Raw genomic sequence first — 21,843 nt, forward strand, 5'->3', positions numbered from 1 at the left:
ACTCACACACACACACACACGTAGAAAAACATATTTAGTACACACATTCAGTAATGTATATACCTTTATATATGGTACATATATTTATTACTTTTTAGATTAACCATTTTTATATTTTGCTTGTTGCACGTTATTGTATTTTGCACAACTCTGTTGCTTGTGAAGCTTGCACACAAGAATTTCACTCGCATGTACTGTACCAGTGTACCTGCACATGTGACGTGACAATAAAGGTGATTTGATTTGATTTGATTTGATTTGATTAGTAAGCACTTAAAAGCATAGAAGACAGTGATTGGGTGAATGTGCCATGTTGTGTAGAGCGCTTTGAATACTCTGGGAGAGTAGAAAATATAAGAATCAGTCCATTTGCCATTAATTAATACAGGGGTACACGTATGAATCTTTGAATACAGTAAAGAACATATTAACAGCAGACTAGACGCGAGCAGATGAGTGAAAACATCTTCCTTATTGAACTCATGCAAAAGCTTCAACAGTGTGATTTTTAAGCCCAACCTCCATTTTATGTGTCTATTTGACAACTGTGAGAAAGAAATTTCTCAAAAATGCCAGCTATAGCAAAAATGATACAAAATTAATACATGTAAGTTGTCAAATCTGTATTTCATTGTTTTACAAATCTTTTAGTAAATTTTATCAACGGCTCTCTCTCCAGTTTGGCATTTTCCCTGTTTCTTTTAAATGTGCTGTAATCACACTGCCACCCAATAAAACTAACTTAGATCTATTAGTAATTAATAATTGTACCATATCATAATCCAACTTAAGGCTTCATGACTCAGTAGGTTTAACAGGTCAGACACATTATTGCTTTTCATTGTATCTAAAGGGTCAAAGTTTTTTATGTTTCAATTAGCAGTTTTAGATCTGTTCAAATACAAAATTCAATTGGGGGTTCCTCAAGGATCAGTCCTTGGTCCATTACTGTTCAACTTTTACATGCTCCCACTTGGTACTGTCATAATATAGCCTCATATTCTTATAGCGATGACACACAGTTGTACTTACCACTTCCCTCTTATGATCTAACCTCTGTTCATAAACCAATGAGCTGCATTGATGACTTTAAGTCCTGGATGTCTCAAAACATTTTAGAACTGAACAGAGACAGGACAGAAATGCTTGTGGTCCAAAATTTGTTCATATTTATCATCCATTTCTCTAAAACACAGTGAGCAAGTCACGAACCTTGGTATCATTTTAAACAGTGGTCTCAGTTTTGATAACCACATCAGTATAGTTATCAGAACTGCTTTCTACAATTTAAAAATGTATCTAAGGTTAAAAAAATCTTGTCTAAAACTGACTCTGAGAAATTCGTCCATGCATTCAAATCAAGTAGGTTATATTATTGCAACGCTCTATTTGCAAGATTTCCCAAATCATCAACATCATCAACGTCTTCAGCTTGTCCAAAATGCAGCAGCCAGAATCTTTACAGGTCACTGTAATTTACCCACATTACCCCAGTAATGAAATGACTTCATTGGCTCCCAGCGCAATATAAAATTGAGATTAAATTGAGATCAACTAAATCTGTGTGTCAAACAGACTCCAACCCCTTCTATTCACACAGGCCTACACTTAATATTTGTTGTTGTTGTTTTTTGTTCACTCCCTTAGAGGGTTTTTTTATTTTTGAGGGGAGGGGTTCATGTCTTAATATTTTGTATTAAGCACATTTAGTTTTCATATAATGAAATGAGCTCAATACATAAAATTGTTTTTGTTAGCTAGTTTATGGTTCTAGCTTTACGGGATTTATGGGAGAAACCCCAAAACCCCAAAAAGTTACTACTTAGAGAGGTCGGCACTGCTGACTTTATAATTGCAAGACATGCAAAATCACTGCCATCAGTCCAGGATTTACTCTCACTGTTGGCAATTTGTGACGACCTTTTTTACAGCTGGCACAAAACACAGTGAAACGAGGCACAGAAAGCTTAAAATGCTTTGACATGACATGCAAAATGTCCCTAAAGTGGTGGGCTGTCATTATAAAAGTGGCATTTCATGTTGGTTACATAATCACCAGGTGATAATTCAACTATTCAAAATTGCAGCAGCAAAACTTTTTACTCTTATTAGATAAAACAAAAGACTTTCCACTCTCAGTTTAGTAAATCAGGCCCCTGTTTTAACCTTAGTGGACATCAATGTTTGAAACAAGGATGCCGATGTGTATAAATCCACGGAATGTGGAAGCTGTTTAATATGTTATGCAAGTTTTCGTCTATTATACAACAACTTTCCAAACTGAATAAGTCCACAGTTTGCAAGTTATATGAGCAAGTAAATTTTAGATAATACAGAATCAGTGTGCAGCATATATAATCATATGTGCCTGCTAATAAAGATTTGCCACCATGCAAAAAAATGTGTGACTCATGTCTGAGTGATAATGTAATTTCCAAATTAGTGAAGCAGTTCCTGCAGCAAAGCTACTCTATTTAGATCACAGAGAGTCTTTCCTGTTGTGTTTACCATCTCAGAAATGATGATCTGCAACTGGCTGCACAAGATGATGGATTTATCAACACTTTCTCCGATTATGTTTGAAAGTATTGTTGTATTTTTAATTAAAAGCTCAAAGCCAAATAATTCATTCAGCTTTCACAGTTCATAAAGCAGAGTTGCACATTCAGGCTACAAATGCTCCTGTTTGTCTGTGAGATCTTTACACTGAAACTTGTGTAAAGAGGTGTGGGGGTGTGGTCACAGTATTCTGAGAACGAGTCCATGAAAGTCAGACGTCTTAACTGATTTTCATTTGGCTGATCACACATTCAGGGTTCAATTCAGTTAAGTTTTATTAAATAGCACCAAATCAAAACAACAGTTGCTTCAAGGCACTTTTATATTGTAAGGTCAACACCCTACAATAATATAAAGAAAACAGAGAAAACCCCAAGCAATCATACGACCTCGTATGAGCAAGCGCTTTGGCGTCAGTGGGAAGGACAATCCCCCTTTTAACAGCTATGTGTCCTATTTGCCTGTGTAATGAGGGACTGGATCTCCAGTGCATCAAAGCAACAACCGTTTGACTTAGTTTACATTTTTGGGAAGTGGACAAAGTTTCAGGTAGCCATATCTGGCGAGTCGTCCAGATGGTGGGCAGAAATTTCCTGCATGTTCAGTGCACACTGAGCCGGCACAGTTTAGATCGTTTCCTCTGAATGCTCTCATTCTGACTCACGCCGGGGGACAAATTCATGGTGCAAAACCCAATAAATACTAAATGAAATGACAAGCAGTCTTCCAGGCTCACTCCTCATGTGTTGCCTTTTGGCTTGGAAACGCTGTATTCTTCCACTGAAGACTGCATGGAGATCCTGCTCTCATTCATCACTGACCCCCTACATGAAATTTAGGTCAAGAGGAGGAAGAGAAGTTGTGTGCCTGCAAGAAGCGCACCATCAGAGCACGACTTTCAGGGAGTAATATAGAAACCACAGACCCACTAGAAGCTGTCTGTGAGTGCACAAGAAGACGATCTTGAGGGTGAGATGGGCTAAATTAAAATCAGCATTTTTGAATTTATGAAGCCTTTCTAAAAAATGTTCTGATCACATTCCAAACTTCCAACAAAAGGTTTCAACCTGACCCACTGAATGGCTGAAAATTGCATTTGAAAATTGATTCAGAGATTCAAATTATTTAGTAAAATGTTTGATCTGCAGTACTAGACAGCAGTGGAAGTATGTGGAAAGTTAAAGAATATTTACAGACTCGCAAAATCAGCCTGTCTAGACTAAACAGAAGTTCCAATTTGTGTCTTTGTAAATCAGCTGTGATCTGTAAATTGTAATGAAGCGTGCTGTTGAAGTACTTCTTTTTGTGAGACATCTCATTCTGTTCGCCATCTGCTTTGTGAATGGATGGTTTGGTTTTAAGAACTGTTTCTTGTAGGTTATTTTAAGTGATTTTATTGGCTCAGCCTACTTGGCATTAAATTGTGTAGTAGGTAACTTATGGGCCCGTGAACTTAAATGAGTTTGATGCCCCTAAAGTTTACTGCCGATCTTCTTCATCAGGGTTTCTGATTAGAATGTGTTTTTTGACCTGGCAGCAGATGCATACAGTGCTGCCAGAGCAGCTTTTGCAAGGTCGTACTTATCTCAACACTTGAATTCAAAATCCTAAACTGTCTAGACAGGCTAATTTCGTGAGACACACTGCTGCCTGCTTTTACTGTTCACAGCAAAAAGCTCTTTTGCTGCAGGCTTTGAGAGTATATATTTGTTTAAGGCAAATTGATTGCCAACCCCAACCCTCTACCTTTTTGTTATTCTGCCACGTAAAAATGCAGTTCCCTCAAGACAGCCTGAACTTGCACTTCCTGGACCACCTACCTGATTTCTATCCAACTAATTATGTATGCAGGGGTCTAGAGGCAGCTGCTTCTTCAACTTTCTCACTTACAATCACTGCAATATTTATTGTTCTTATTATTGTGCAGATATCCTTGTTGAAGCAGAGTCTGGAGATGCAGCTGTCCCAGTCGCAGTCGTCGCTGCAGCAGCTACAGCACCAGTTCAGCCAGGAGAGGGAGCACCTGAGGATGCAGCTGGAGGAGCTGCAGACAGAGCATCAGAGGCGACAGCAGCGTCTGCAGGAGGCCCACCGCTGCGCCATGCAGGACATGGAGCATGCCAGGCAACGTGATTTGAAGGTAACACACATTAAAGTGACCCAAAAAGGCTGCTATAGAGCTTTTTGTCAAAGGCTCATTGGCTTTTTTTTCTTTCTGATAAAAAAAAATGTCAAATCCTATAGCCACATGTTATAGCGGTCTTTTTCTCCTCTGCAATTTCCTTTCACATTGCCACGTTAAAACCATTAACTGTCCTTCAGTGAAATTGCATGAATTTTGCATTATTGATGAATGCAATCGTTATGCTCGTAGCGTTCAGGTCTGAGAAGAGAAGCCAGTGCAATAAGTTCCTTAAACTTTCATTCTTAGCAGCTGTGGGCGACTCTTCTCTTTGCAAGAGATACAAAAAAAGGAGGCTACTAAAAATTTTCCTGAAGAGTTTATAGTCTAGATCTCAAGTTTTAATATAATTTTATGTTAACCTCGTACATTACATTTACATTTAGTTTAAAATAGAGGATAAAGCAGGGTCGGATTTGTGAGTTGCTGCCATGTAAGCATGTACTGGTAGGATTTCTGGATGTTAGCCACTTCCTCTATCTGCTGGTAGTATATGCCACGCAGGGGCTTGCGCTTCCATGATGGTTCCTCCTCTTGCTCCTCTTCTTTCTCAGGTTTCTGCTGCCTGAGGTATTTACTGAGCATGCAGTCAGTTGTGGCCATATTCCTGATGTACTCATGGTTGTTTGTTGTGTCATCCGGAACAGTGGTTCTGACACTCACCAGTCCTCGACCTCCTTCCTTTCGCTTAGCATACAGCCTCAGGGTGCTGGATTTGAGGTGAAACCCTCCATGCATGGTCAGAAGCTTCCTTGTCTTGATGTCAGCGGCTTCCATCTCCTCCTTTGGGCAGCTTATTATCCCAGCAGGGTATCTGATCACAGGCAGAGCGTAGGTGTTTATAGCCCAGATCGTGTTTGTCCCATTCAACTGACTCCTCAGTTGAATGCAGGTATTTGGTGATTGCAGCTTTCCTAGTGGCGTCTTTGTGGTTCCCATTTGCCTGTAGGATTCCCAGGTATTTGTAGCTGTCCTCAATTTCTACAATGTCACTTTCTGGTAGTTCGATCCCCTTAGTTCTGACTACCTTGCCTCTCTTTGTTACCATCCGACTACACTTCTCCAGTTCGACTGACATTCCGATGTCTTTGCTGTAGATCCTGATGGTGTGGATCAGTGAATCAGTGTCTCATTCACTCCTGCATCTCATCCATGTAGAGGAGGTGGCTGACGTTTGCTCCATTCTGTAGCTGGTATCCGTAGCCAATCTTGTCAGTGAGCTCACTGAGGAAGTTCAGGCCTGTGCAGAACAGCAGTGAGGACAGAGCATCTCCTTGGTAGATCCCGCAATTGATGGTGACTTGTGCTATAAGCTTAAACTTGGCATCCAGTGTTATTCGCCATATCCCCATTGAGTTCCTTTCTACCTATCGATATCGATATCTATATCGATATCGATATCGATAGATAGGTCAAAAACACCACACTGTACATTTATAAGGTGCAGTTTGCCAAGTCACAATCCTGCACTGAACAGAATAGAGAAGACATACATTTTGTGTGACTTTATCAGTCTCTCCCACTGTTGTGGAGGAACTTTGGTCCATTCTTCTTTCCAGGAAGTTTATAGGCATTGAGGTTTACACACTTTCATTTATACACAGCTCTCTTAAAGTCCCACCACTGCATTTCAGTCAGGTTGAGCTCCCGCACTTTGACCTGGCCATTGAAACACCTTGATTCTTTTACTTTTTCAGCCATTCTGTTATAGATTTTCTGCTATGCTTGAATTGTCCTGTTGCGTGAGTTTGGGCCAAGCTTGAGCTGTCACACAGGTAGTGTATACAGAGTTGTCTCAGTGACTGCTAAGTGTCCAAGTCCTGTGGCTGCAAAACAAGCCCAAATCATCACCCCGCTCAGGTCTTGTCTATCCAAAGCACTGAAGTCTTACGGTTTGTTCAAATACAGCTTTCCAAGTCTAAGCCATGCTGCCAAGTTCTTTTTAGAGAGAAGGGGCTTTGCTCCAAACAGGCCATACTTGTTCAGTCTTTTTCTAATTGTACTGTAGAGTCTGTGATGTAGCTCTTGGGTTTTTTGCTGTTTCTCTGACATTGGGGGGAATTTGGCACTAATAGAAAATTGTGGCATTGTGTTTACACAGCACCTGAAGCTCCAGTACAGCAAGGAGCAACATTTTCTGCTTTTAGAGATTTTCACACTTGCTGATAATCAATTTATCAAGTGCCTCTGATTAGCAGCTACTGGCTACTACTTACCATCTTTATTGTTATAAAAGCTGTAAGGCTGTACTTAGTTTTTAACAAGTACATAGAGTCCTCTGAAAACTTTCTTTTTGACTGTAAGTTTTATCGATGGAAGGAAATAAAACTAAAAATGTGTGATGAAGCAGTCTGATTGGCAAGATTTATACTGCAACACAGACTCGGGCCAAATCAGTACCATGAGCAGTAGACTGATCAGCCCAATAGGCACATTTTGTTCATTACAAATTACATGAAAATCATAGTTTATGTTCGATTTCAATCTTTTTGGATGGACAAGCTGCTGGACCTGCCACATTACGATCCCTTTGCACAACCCTGTGAAGACAAAGAGACCGATGATAACGCACTGCAGAGCAAATAACTTTTTAATCGCTGCCGATGTCTTTGCTGTTTGAAAGCTGAATTTGAAATTGATTTTGCTCCTGACAGAGAGTGTTTCCAGCTCAAATAGATCAATAGGCCTGCAGACAAATACAGAACTTAATACAAAATGTTGTTGGGAAGCGTGTACTGCTCTCGCTAATTAAAACAAAGGATGCGGATGACATACGGAGAAATAAAACAGTAATTATAATAATACATCTCAGCGACCCTCGGGACCCCTACGTCTCTCTGCTCTGCATGGAGCATCAATCAGCAGTCATCAGTGCAGCCTTTCCTTTGCACTCAATGTTCCCCAATCACCGAACGCAGTGCATTATTATTTCTAGTTTAAAAAGTGTGTTTTCTAAGACCACTGGGCCTTCTTCAGTTCTGAATTAGTTGGTTTATTATCTGGTTTATTATCTCTAAGTGCTAAACCTTTAACCTAAATCTAAGCCTAAATTTAAACTTAATTCTAACTTTAACCCTAACTCAAACAGACTAACACGAGGGTACTAAAAAGTGAGAGCTAGTCAAGATGTTCTATGTTTTTAAGATCATTCTGATGGTTTAAACATGTTTTCATTTGTCTGTCTTTGTTTTCCTGTGGCAGATGACTTTAGTGACTCAGTCATGTTCTTTGGATGAGTAATTCCCAACAAAACAGCAAATAACAATCTGCCCATTCTCCACAGCCACATTTTAATAAGACTGTTACGCACACATGTTCAGTGAGTGCATCCCTTCAGCTCTCCACTTTATAAAAGAGTCGTTTTATGATTGCCTCTGTGTGACACCTCTCAATTATAGCTACAAAACTATCTAGGTTTATGTTGATTTCACTATGCCAGACAGGGTGTTGCAAAAAAAAGAATGGTGACATAGACAAGAGACTGAGAATGCACCACCCTCAATAACACAGAGAAGAACACAAAAAATTGCAAAATGTGAGCAAACACTTGGTGACAGTGGGAAGGAAAAACTCCCTTTTAACAGGAAGAAACCTCCATCAGAACCAGGCTCTTAGATTTATTTGTCGCTGTCTTTCTAAAATATTCTCTTATTTATGCTGAAACAAACTGAGTTTGCCTTAGTAGTGTTCATTGCAATAACGTAGTCCTGCATTTCAGCATAATAAGAACTTTTACTTTTTATATGTAAAATGTTGCATTCCTGAAAAGTTTCATGCTGTTATTCAATGTAAATAAATTAAACGACTACATGAACCATGAGCTTACAGACTCCTGTTATCCTCTCAGCCAGTTAGAGATGCTCCTCAGGAGAAGTCTTACTTGACTTTTGAATACAGTGGAGCCTTGTCAGAGTCAAGAGTAGAGTGGCAGTGACTCATCTCCATCATTACTCGCCCGGACTGACAGCAGACAGCCTCTGCATCAAGTAGCTCTGCTGACAGCTCTGTGTTTCCTCTTTATAATGTCAAAAACATGCAAGTATAAACACAACATACCCTGTCCTCAAGGTGCCAAGAAAATGTTCTTCAGCACTAATCCGTCCATTTCACAGTCAAGGTCAATTTGGATCAGTTTTACATCACAATTCCAAATCCCGTCTCCGTCTTGGACGCTCTAATTGTATTAATACTTTAAGCAGAATGGAGGTCAGGAAGCAGCATCCTTATGATGTCTTTCTGGCATTTCCCTCAGTACACATTTGTATGAGACTGTGTGTGTGTGTGTGTGTGTGTGTGTGTGTGTGTGTGTGTGTGTGTGTGTGTGTGTGTGTGTGTGTGTGTGTGTGTGTGTGTGTAAAGGATAGAAAACAGTGAGTCACACAGCTCTTATGAAATCGACAGTCTTCATTATTTCCCCGTAAACCAAACTGACTGCTGTAACAAACACGTTCCTCTCTGTTATCTTCATCTCCTCCTCCACTTGTTTCTCCTCTGATGCAAACGCACACAGCACTGGTACATATTTGCTCAGTATACCCACAAAATTGACCACTTTTTTTTGTTGCTCAGAGTACTTCTTCCTCTGTCACAGACTTAGTTAATAAGCTGGGAAACCAAGTGTTAAAAGCTTTATGGAGGGCTTTTATGGTGACGGGGTGTTTATGTTTCTGTCGGGAGCGCAGGGAGAGAAAACTCAATTATCCCGCGTGGAGGCATTTGAAGGATGATTTGTCTGTGTGCGTGTCTGTGTGTGTGTGTGGGGGGGGGGATGAGAGGTACATTCATATTGTCTGGTGTTATCGCTTCACACTTCACAGGAAGTTATATCCAGGGAGTAATACATTTGTTCCAAATCCTTGCTATATACACACATACACACACATTCAAATAACCAAATTTAGCTCCCAGACTCTCTGCAACAAAAAGCTGCAAATAGAAGCAGTGAATGAGCATGAGGCAATTGACAGTATATGGAATTTCTTATCTTTTGTCTTAGTTATTTCTCCGATGCTTACTTGCCTTCTTTTGTCTGCACGCTAAGGGAAAGAATGAGTTCACCTTCAACAGTGGTGTTTTTTAAAAGGATGTGTAGATATTAATTCAAATAAATATTTAAAAAATTGCAGACACCCACCGTCCAGGCTGAAATATCACTGTCAGATGGATTGATGTTATTCTTTTTACTGACATAAATCCTTCCTGTTGATGCAGTCTTGTAAAAAGGTTTTCACACAAGATATGCAGTCCTCTGAAAAGTAACACTAACTTCTTCAATAGGAATTTAGAGGGTCACATGTTAAACAGCCTCACTGGAATAGTCATGTGTCTCTAATCAAATGCACTTGATTGATTGATCATCAGCAAATGTGACCATCTCTGTAAAAGCAGAGGTCGTGACAGTTTTACTGGTCACAATCTTTCCAGCACTTTCAGCCCAAGTTTGGATCGTGTAGTGCATAGAGAAATAGCAAAAGATCCTAAAGCTACATCTCAGACTCAGACTTAAGCTGGTGTGTTAAATACTAAAGTTCATAATAAGCGTATCATTAGAAAAAGTCTGATCAACAATGACTTGTTTAAAAGGGTTGCGGGCAGAAATCCTCGGACAGTATGGTTTAGGTTTGTATCTGAATAAACCATAAGACATCTGAACCAAAGCTCTTTGGATAGACAAAACCAAGGTGGAGAAAAACAAATGCTTCACACCAGCTGTCAAGGACAGTGGTGGAGGAGTGATGATCGGGGCTTGTTTTGCAGCCATGGGTACTGGGTACCTTGTAGTCGCTGAGCCAACCAGCTCCTCTTTATACCAAAGTATTGTAGAGCCAAATGTGAGGCCATCTGTCTGACAGCTAAAGCTTGGTCTACATTGAGTCACACCATAGGACGATAATTCCAAGCACAACAGCAAATCTACTACATTGACCGAGTCTAAGTCCAGACCTCAACCTGATCGAAATCCTGTGGTGGGAACTTAGGACAGCTGTGCATAAACAAGTGACCACAGTGGTTCTATAATTTACTGGCTCATTGGGTATACTTAGTTCACACAGGACTTTTAAAATTACTGTGAAAATGTAAATTGTTGTGCCTGTGAATCAAGATTTTCTTCTAATTTGTGCATTACATTGGAGATTGACCAGATATTTGACCATCACTCTGTTTTTTGTTGTTGTTGTTGGTTTTGTTTAGTGCCACACAAGTGTTACCATCCATGGACACTTAAATTTAGTAAAACTTTTTTGAGAATTATTTGAACTTTAAATCTTACTGGTCACCACAACAGAAAACAGCATGCACCACTCAGTACTGACACACCTTTAGCACTATCTTTAGTGCTGAGTGCTCCCATATTATTTATTCAGAGTTGCCTCGGTAGAATGTCTCTGATTTATGGTAGTTATGTAGTGCTTTTCTACTCTTTCTGAGAGAATAGAAGTACTTCTGGGACATCTCCCATCCACACAGCACTTTATTCTGCCGTTAACCTTGTTTTTTTTCTTATCACACACACATTCCCACTCCAATGAATTCACCAGGGGCAATTTGGAGTTCTGTGTCTTTCCCAAGGACACTTCAAGAGATGGAGTGTATGAGCCAGGGATCACACCACTGACCATCTGACTAATAGATCACATGCTCCACTTCCTGTACAGCAGCAGCCCAGTCAGCAACAAAAATGTCGCTGGTACCATTTTGTTAGTGACAAGGTCATCATGCAGTCAAACAGTTCCTGCTTTCTTCACTGTTTTATTCTAAATGTCGTGATTATTTACAGAATACACATAATGCTGTGTTGAAGAAGCACAGAAACTGACTTTTAAGGCAATAAACTCTTCTCATACATCAACTCCATCAAGTGGCGTCGTTTTCTCTGGCTTCAATTCAATCAGATTTCGTTTTCCAGCCACGAGAGTTGCTTTTTTCTGCCATAATTCTTTATGTAGTGAAATAATTATCTATGAGGAATGCTGAAAGTTAGCGTGCACATGTTCAGACATCACTTGGCCACTTTTCTCCTGATCTGAGCTTCAAGTCCTGCATTAAAAAAAAAAAAATCACCAAAATCCCCTCAATCATCTCTGGAATAACGGCAGAGTGCAGTCATTTCCCACAGTCAAACACCGAAAAGGGCCTTTATTACTAGTCAGGTGGTGTTCTCTGGTCCAAAAAGCTTTGAATAAGGTGAGCATTATCGTATTACAGTAGCTTCAGGGTCCGAACATATTACCTGTTTTAAAACCCTTGTGTTGGCTGCAGGTTAGTTTAGGCATTAAGATTCTGCTCAACAGTCTAAGAACTTGAATGCGCATTAGACAGGCTTTTAAGCCACATCCCTTTCAGATGCCTCACTCTCATTGGTCTTCGGGGTCAGGATTCAGAATTGCACTAAAAGCAGCTGAATCAGTTTGCCACAAAACCTGAGGGTCAATGTTCTCAGTTCATGTCTTTGTATGTTTACCCCAAGCTCTTGTTCTTCAGTATCACCACTTTTACTTGTTAAATGGATTCAGCCACCAGAAAAGTAACAAATATTGACCGCTTGGTAATGGAAAGAAGATTGAAGAAACAGGCCTTCACACACAAACAGCACAGAGAGACGAGACAGGGGAGGAGGTGAATGTAACAACAGTTCGGTCAGTTTGTAATTAAAGGATTCACTGCAGTTAAGAGAAACTAATGCTCTCCCTTTAATTAAAGGAATAAAAGGTATGCTTTTTACTGACTCGGGGCACAAAAGCAACAATGATCAATACTAATGAATAAGATAGATTAGTGGCTTTTAAAACTCATACAGGATTCACTGCACATATGAACTCAGTGAAGGCCACTAAGAATATCTATGATAATTAAAGGTTCTCTCAGATCTTAAAAAACTGCAGTGGTGCTACTTTAAAGCCAAACTTTAGAGCTTGTTTTGTGATGTGTTCAAGAGAAACAGAATACTTAGGCAAGGATTAGATGGATTAAATCAAGTCCTTAAGATTTGCTCAAGTCTTTCAGTAGTAAGGGCCAGTGGACCAACACCTAATCTTAAAAAGGAAATCAGGGAATGAATGAGGCCCTAAATAGATTATTTGGAAGTCTAAAATTGAGTGTAGTGTAGTGTCTCATGTTGGACATGATAGTAAAGTAGGCTGCCGACCTTCAGTGATTTATCTGCAAGCCCCTTTGTTACCCTCCTCCAACCTAGCTCCTCTTTTATATTGGAGTCAAAGAGGTCTTTGCTGCTTTTCCTTCTTGGGCCGGGCACTGAGCATATACAGGCTACTTTTTTCAGATTTGTGTTTTGTTAATCTGAACTACAACACAAAAAGTTGACTTAAAAATTGAGTATTTTTACAATTTAAATATTTTTATTAACTTCTAGGTGTGGCTTCTGATTACAGTTAAGTCAAAATGCACCACTTTATCTTACCATAAAGTGGTGCAGACTTTTTGGCAGCATAAAGTCTGCACCACTTTTGTGTTGGAAGATTTCAGCTTACAAAATCTTGAAGATCACTTTGCATGTCTATTCTTTTATCTGTGCCAAGATTATACCAACCGCTTACTTCACTCATGGTGCCAGGTTAGCTACATAAAGGTCGATGAAACACAACCAGACAACAAAACAAAAATCTTCGCAGCATGGTAAAAAAAAAAAAAAATTGAAAAAAAACCCCGTCAAATTTATACCATAGATTATTTTCAGAAAAGTTGACCCTTGACCTTGATCCTTGAGGTTGAGGTCACTGAGATTCAAACATGTCGAAGATTTTTAGTGGATGCACCAATGGTATCAATTTGAAAATGCTACGTTGCATCATTCTCAATTTATCACATGTGAAAATCATGGCTGAGGGGTTAAAAGTGCTGGAAACTGCAGTTCCTCCTGTGGCCACTTGAGGCAGGTTCCAAAAGTGAATGAGTACTCATAGACTCACATGTTGAAATGCCCCAATTTAAAGCAGAAGTAAACATGTTTTCAAGTTAGTATCTAAAAATGGTTTTGGCCTCGGTGGATAGTTTGACATCAGCTGTTTAGCAAGTCAATTTGTTTTATAGTTCATTGGTCTGGATACAGACTTTTATGCCCCTTGTTTGTGAGGTTGGTTTCTGTTTGGTAGATTTGGTAGAAAAAACTGTGGTGGCAACCAAAATACCAAATTTTAGGCATCAACATTTGGACGCCATACCCAGTGGATTAAATCACGCTGGCTTCATCCATCATTGATATACAGTCTGTGTTTGAGATTAATCAGAATAATGTTGCCTTTTATTAAGTTGCTGAGGATTGTTACGTTATCTTTTTAGGACTTAATGTGATTCTTCTGCTCTAAAGTGCAAATAGGAAAATTATGTAAAATACGAAGCAGCTTTTCATCATGAGAAAACAGAGAGCCCTGTTATAGCAGATAAATGACTGAATCCACTATAAATAGCAGTTATTTCTTTTCTTTTTTTTTTCATTAATGCACTGCGCTGCTTTTGGTGCTTTTGAAGGGTTACCATAAAAACAGCATGGGAGCCCCGTCGAACACTGAGTAACCAGGACTGCTGTCCGCCAACTCAGAGCGAGGCTCATTTCAATATTCAAGCATCTCTTCAATCTATGTATCATTTCCCAAAGGCATTACACACTGCTGAATTAAAATGCAGATGTTTCTGTCAGTCTCATTTGAATATCATTTCAGATCATTCTCGCTGATGGATTGTGGTTTAAAATTTGCAAAATGGCACCTGAACATTTCACTGACAAAGAAAAACGAGCTAAACTCAGTGTGAACCGTGGTGTGCTTTAACGCTTTGTGCAACAATGCAAATGAGATCTGAACGTCATCCAATATTTCACGACTGCTGACAGAAAAAGTATCAACATTTTCCTTATTTATTGCCATGCTGAGTTACTTATCTTGATACCATTTCAGACAAAGATGATTAGGTAGTTTGTCCAGAGTTGGAAAGAACATTTAACACTTTATATCGAGGTTCTTGAACTACATCCGATAAATTAAAAAGTGGCTTGTATTGTTCTCATCTTTATTTGACATTTTTTGCCCTCATTGGTTTGAGTATTTTTTAGGGGTATTGACATTGAGACTGAAATTCTACTATCATGGCAACCCTATTACATTTTGATTAGCACTTAAATAAATACTCTTATTAAAAAATACTATACGTTGACATGTATGGACGTGTAAAGACCTATTAACTATGCTTACAATAAGGACCTGAACATAAGTGTTGCCAAATGCATCTGGCAACCAAAAATCTAATCAGACAGTTAAGCGTTTAAAAGTTTTATTAAGTTCAAGAGTTGGATTTTAGAGAGACGGGCTGGAGTTTCTCAGATTAGATGATGGTCAGTTTAGCGGGCAATGTGGTCCATCTTTTTCATACTTCAGTTAAGGCGTGGGCTATGGTCTGTGATGGTTGTACGTGACACTGTGATCGTTAGTGAGTGTAGGGAGCATTGGGAGAGACCCTGAAGAGGTGGAGGGCTTTTCTGGAAAGAAAAGGAGTGAAAGTCAGTAGAAGTAAGACAAAATACTGAATGAAGAGGGAGACAGTTTGAAAGTGGATGGAGTAGAAGGTGAATGAGTTTAAATCCCTGGATTCAATTATCAAAAGCAACGGACAGTGCACAAGAGAGGTGAAGAAGAGAGTCCAGGCAGGATGGAGTGGGTGGAGACGAGTGTCAGAGGTGATTTATGACAGAAGGATAGTACAGGAGGGAAATAGAAGGTTTACAAGTTGATAGTGAGACCTGGTATGATGTATAGTTTGGAGACAGTGCACTGACAAAAAGACAGGAGGCTGAGCTGGAAATGGCAGAGTTGAAATTGTTAGGATTTTGACCAAGATTAGAAATGAGTGCATCAGAGGGACCGCTCAGGTTGAGTGTTTTGGAGACAAAGTTAGAAGTGACTCTAAGATAGTTTGGACATGTGCAGAGGAGGGATAGTGGATATACTGGACAAAGGATTTTGAAGATTAAGCTGGCAGGCAGGAGGAAAAGAGGAAGACCTCAGAGGAGGTTTGTGGATGTCATGAAGGAGAACATGCAGAGGGTTGGTGTGACAGAGCAGGATGCTAGGAATAGGGTGAGATGGAGGCAGATCACTGTGGTGATCCCTGCAGCAAAAGAAGAAGTTTAGGTGGAGGCTACTTTCTGTAAATTAGAGGTATCATCATCATAAACACCTCTGCAAGCTTAGAAAAGCCTTGACAATGACTACTGTTAATCTCTAAAGAAGTCATATTGTACCAACTTATACCTGCATGTTGAAAAATAGCACTTAAGTAGTACCCTGTGTGTGTAATCTCAGTGATAACTTTAGAGGACTGTTTCTGGAAACAGAAATGAGGCTCCTGATAGATTGCAGAAACACTTTAATGGCTGTTTGACACAGAGACGTCAAATCCTGACAGCAACAGCAGCGCTGACTATTTCTCAAAGAAGTAAAAGCATGTTTCCTATAAACCTGCTGCTAGAAAGGCACAAAATGTGGATACTCACACATCAAAAACAGCCTTTTCTGCCAGAGTAAACACTCAGCTGCCAGCAGCGTAACATTAGTAGGTCTTCACTGATGTTACAGTGTGTGTGTGTGTGTGTGTGTGTGTGTGTGTGTGTGTGTGTGTGTGTGTGTGTGTGTGTGTGTTGTGTTTTTTGTGGCAACCCTCCAGTAAACAGTGCATGATGCTAATGCTGTGTATGCTTGTCAGTTGTTTTTGCTAATAGTCAAATATGTTTTTCCGTTTAAACTGTTTAAGTTCTTGTTTGGAAACTAAAGTGGAAATAAAAAAGCTGAACAAAACAAAATGAACGTATTTATTGTTTTATTAATTAAATAGTTGAGACTTATGCTTTCAGATGCTGAATGTGGCAAAAACTTCCCAGAAAAGCTGAAAATTGGAAGTGTACACAAAAACTGCCTAACTGGTGCCTTTAGCCTACATACTCATTAATGTCTTTCCGCCTGTTCCTTCTTCATAGCACGACAACAGCAAACTTATCAAAAGAATCTGATGGCACATCACTCAGTTTTTCTCTCTCTGTCAATATAAATGATTTTTTAATCTTTCTCAAATTCCAGTTAATTCCAGCAGGACATGATGTGAGCTCCAATCCTGGGAAATTGCCTGATACTCTTCTTAACATCCATTTGTCAGATCTGTCAGGATACATCTGCGAGCTTCTTAGAAACCCACCTCTACGCCATCTCCAGTTTTCCATGCTTGCACGCAGAAGGATGAAGAGTAGGGATGCACCAATCCATTTTTAGGATTAATATCCATACAGACACCTTGGCTTTGTGTATCTGCCATTAGAGTAGTGATGTAATACCTAAGTAGTGTGACACAAACAGAAAACAAAGACTGTCTGCCTTCAAAGTGAAAGTTGGGTGTTTTGAAACATGCTGATTGCACCGACAAAGAACGACGTTCACTGACGGTGAACACTCTTTAGTTCTGGTGTGTGCCGCACTTTTCCAAGTTCAGTAGCTAGTTGGCAAGTGTTTACACACAGGATGGGTTTTTTTCTTGCAAACTAAAGGCAACCAGAGTGATCTGCCAGCATCCAAAGCAGATGGGAATATGTGGGAATATGAATTGTTCCCTCACAACTAGGGATGGGTATCGTTTAGGTTTTATCCGATACCGGTGCCAAACCGGTACTTTTGAAACGGTGCCGGTGCTTAAACGGTGCTCAAACCGGTGCTTAAAGAATGGAGAACACAAAATTGGTCCAAAAACCTCTCATGTTCAGCTGTTTTTTTTGTAAAAAGATAACAATGTTAGCCTTTTCTGCAGCTATAGGGCATATATGGTCTCACTCTTGGCTGGAAGCAGTGCTTAAACAATGGAAAAAACACAAACTTTGTCCAAAAACCTCTCATGTTTAACTGTTTTCCACTTTTCTTTGGTCATTTTAGCCTTTTGGCCAGGGTGAAGGGAGTATCTGCCATCAAACAAGAAGACAGCCGCATGTAACTACGACGGTGTTTGCTAGTTCACCTTACATGCATTAATGTAATGATGTGGTTAGCGTACTCAACGTAAATTACACACGAACAACATGAAGCTACTCACGCAGAGGAGAACGGCTGCTGCTGCCATCATCATCCATCATCATTTCTGCTACGCTGACAGGGCTAGGGGCCAGGACTCTACTCTTCGGGTTTTTGGGGGATGTTGCTAACTCCGGGTCCGATAACAGGCACCACACCCGCAGTAGATGTGCACGGTGTGAGGTCTCGCAACAAGCTATCAAACACGGCGCATTTCTTGGCTATAAAAAAACCCGCTATGCGTCGCCAGGTGTTTCATCAGGTTTGAGGTGTTACCTCCTTTGCACAGTATCACAGTATCAGCTTAAAGCACTTGTTGCAGGCTGCTGAGTTTGCATCTTTTGCTGTGAAGTACAGCCAGACTTTTGACTGCTTCGCCTTGGACATTTTTAATCTGTAGCTCTGCTCTAAAAGAACGTACGTACCTGGCCCCGCCTACTATCCTCGGAAACGTAAAATGATTGGCTAGAATTGGCTCAGGAAAAAAAAAGCACAGAAATAAAGCACAGAAATGCTTTTCGGTCTGGTTACTACCGTTTATGTCAGAACCGACACCGGTACCCATCCCTACTCACAACCACTGGTTGCTGACCCGTCTCTAGGCCTGTGTGACTCAAGCCTGTAGGTCTCTATAAAGTAACTGCTGCAGTGCTGCAGATTACTTAGTATAACTGAGAAGATATATTGAACTAAATTTCAGCATTGCAAAATAAACACTGTTGCTTTAATAGACATGCAGAGTTAAACTGAATGAGGCACTTCTGGACAGGAACAGCAAACCTGAGACTTGAAACATGACGGAAAAAACTGTCTGCGCGTTCTTTAATATCACAGCTCCAGAGCGGAGTGACTTTTTCTGACATTTCAAATGTAAGAAAATAGCGTGTGCACTATGATGCATTCAGACATAGAAGGTGACCCCGATTTGTGCGGTGTGCAGCATAAATAGTGTGTTTCTTCTGCTCTTGATGCTTCAGTGGTCAGTTTTTCCTTCAGCTCATGGAGGATTTTAAATAAAATAGTTTCCTTTTTCTTTCTTCCTCACTGTTCCATTTCATTGTTTTTATCCCTCTTGCCTCTTACTTTTCCCTCCCACTCCATCATTTCCTCCTACACTGTTCATTTTCTCGCATTTTTCCTGTCACTCTGTCTCCGTCTGGTCCTCCCACTCCTCCATTTCCCTCTTTCTAATTGTTTTCCTGACCTCCTCTTTTTGTTTCTCTTTCACCCTCCTCTGTTTCCTTTTTTTTTACCCACCTGTCCGTCTCCATCAGGAGCTGGAGGAGCGTCTCCGCCACCATCACCATGCAGAGCTGCAGTCTCTCCGAGAGGCTCACCGCCAGAGCATCGAGACGCTCAAACAGCAGTCAGAACAGGAGCTGCAAACGCTCCGCTTTGAACTGGAGGACGAGGGCAAAGCCATGTTAGGTAAAGTGTGTGTGTGTGGTTGCTCTGTGTTTGTGTGTGGGTGCATACATAAAAACAGATTAACCCACCCATAAATTTTAAGTATATTTTGCGTTGATTGGAGAGATTTTAGTCAGAGTCTGCACTGATCTTACAGTTTGAGCTGAAACTATAGAAAGAACAGAAGAATGTTTAAGTAGAACCTACAAGTATAAAACACAAATATGAAAATATTTGTGTTTATACTTGTAGGTTGAATATGAGACTATTGGCCAGACTTCAATTCAGCCATGAGATCCTCCCCCTGTACTGTCTCGCTCTGTTTTCACACTCTGCCACATTAGGTGCTATTCCAAACCATACAGCCTTAAGTGGAAGTCATTTATGAAACCCTTCAACACACCCTCTGGCAGCTGATTTGTGTCTACATAGAGGAGACTTCACATACCTATGAATATGGATTCCTGGTGGTTATTTCAGAAGAAGCCAAATGGAAAAAATGCAGCAGGGGCTGAACAGATTCATGTATTTCAGAAGAAAGTCTTGAGTGAAAGAAGATACTGGCAGTGAAGGACTTAAGGGGAAAATTAGGGCTGCCACATTTATTATGGCTAATATATTATCCTCGATTATGTAACAACTTTTCAAAAAATATATTTTTAAACTGGATTTCTCTGAAATGTAAATGCATTGTGAGTTTTAGTTTGGCAAAAGGACCCAACAAGTGCACAATGTCGCAGGTTTGGTGACATTTTGCGGTGCAGCTCACTCCTCCGGTCCCAGCGACCTTCTGATAACGGGGGAGCCTAATAAGCCAATCAGCCCCAGTTGCCCTCCCAGCTTCCCAATGCCCGAGAGGCTGTGTGGGTTCAGCCTCCCGGGCATTGGTCCCTGAACCCACTGCACCACGCTTCCTCTGCAGCTGCAGACCACACCCCGCCACAGTGTTGTTTTGGCATCCCCCAATTTTTGTAACCTGACCCCAGTCTGGAGGCAAAAGTGTGCGACAGGGTCCATCTGTACTAGTGCATCTCCAATGATATGAATGTCCAGGAAAAAAGTTAGTTGTTTCAGAATTTATACTTTCATGTATTCTGTATTTATTACATATTTATACATTTTGATTTGGTTTTGGCTTAAAGCTCATGAAAAAAACTCACAAATCCATTATCAGTTTTACCGTAACATTTTCTCATTTTTATCAAAAAAGGATTCAAAATACAAAACTGTCCAATTTCTGAAAAGTGAGCTGGCTGACCAATGGAGCACAGACAGCACTGTGAGCAAGTCCAACTGGAAAAAGAAATCAGCATCTCTGTAAAGCTCATGAGCAGATGAAGCATAAAATCATGCAGTATTTATACTGTTTAAATTTTAATTTACTCAAACTTCAAATGAAATAATGAAATAATTAAGATATTTTCAGATTTCCATGAGCTATAAGCCATAATAATCAATATTAAAACAAAGAAAGTATTGAATTATTCACTTTAAATGTATAAATCTGTATAGAATATATAAAAGTTTACCCATTTAAATTAAAAAGTGATTTTAGTTTTGTGAGATATACTTGTACGGGTCTCTCTGTGATACATCAGCACAGCTCAGGGATTCCCAGCTGGTGCAGACGGAGAACAGTTGGAAAAGATGAGAAGGTCACATTATCACACATCTGAGCCCGTTTTGTTTGTGAGGACACAAATCTGTAACTTTCCAGCTCCCTGGCACAACGTTCTGTTAATGTCAGACTTCAACAGCATGCGACTATAGCAGCTGGTAACCTGGTCCGTTCACCATTAGTGAGTCTTGGTCATGTTTACTGCCTGCTCCACGGTCTGTTCAGGCGGCTCATTCCCTCGAACCTCATGGAGTTTTTCCAACTAGTGGAAACACATCTGAAGTGAAATATGTTTGAAAAAGGACGGCTGTGGAAGATATCTGTTTCAATAAAACACTCAGAATTTGGTCTGAGGGAAAGTCGTGCAGTAGAATGATGGGTGATCATTTTTGTCTGCTCTCTCACAGTTTATGTTTTGTCTTGTTTGTCGGTTGTCGTCCCTTTTCCCCTTAACCATCCCCATCGATTGTGGCAGTTAACTTCCTATCCTCGAGGATGGGTCTGATCTCTTTCTGTCAAAAGACAGTCTTTCCTCCCCACTGTAGAACAACATTAAAGCACATTTAGATAGCCGGTCTTGCACTTCGGTGCTATAGAAATGGCATTTCCGTGAATAATAGCTGTAATTTCAGAACACAAGACATATGGATGTTTTTTACATAACTGTAGACAGACGTTCTTTCATCACAGACTGCATTATTACATTTCTCTGTCTTACGTTAATGTTGCTATTTGACAGGAGAAACAACTAGTCTTTATTATTTTCCTATTATAATGCAATGTAGGGGCAACAGAGTAAAATGAAACATCAGCAAAGTAAAATGAAGACATCAACAAGGATCTAAAGTCTAACAAAACCATATAAGCACAAAAAAGTGAAGTAAATTCACAACCTCACCAAATATTTGGTGCCAACAAACCAGTGCTGTGCTGTGATAAATGGTCTTCCATTAACCTCTATGTCATGGTCCTGACACTGGCAGGCTCCTTCCATCGATTTCTCACTTCTCCAGCGATAA

General features: G+C 40.1%; 1 protein-coding gene across 3 annotated transcripts in view; it reads left to right on the forward strand.

Annotated features, from left to right (window-relative positions):
* The window catches only part of fam184ab (family with sequence similarity 184 member Ab), a 212,553-nt gene that overhangs the window by 150,136 nt on the left and 40,574 nt on the right, over window positions 1-21,843 (forward strand). For all 3 annotated transcript variants that reach the window (XM_031756301.2, XM_031756302.2, XM_039599176.1), the window contains exons 14-15: window positions 4,487-4,699; window positions 19,074-19,227. In XM_031756301.2, the coding sequence (XP_031612161.2) occupies window positions 4,487-4,699; window positions 19,074-19,227 (367 nt within the window). The remainder of the gene's footprint in view (window positions 1-4,486; window positions 4,700-19,073; window positions 19,228-21,843) is intronic.

Source organism: Oreochromis aureus, linkage group 15, assembly GCF_013358895.1.
Source record: "Oreochromis aureus strain Israel breed Guangdong linkage group 15, ZZ_aureus, whole genome shotgun sequence".
Lineage (NCBI taxonomy): Eukaryota > Metazoa > Chordata > Actinopteri > Cichliformes > Cichlidae > Oreochromis > Oreochromis aureus.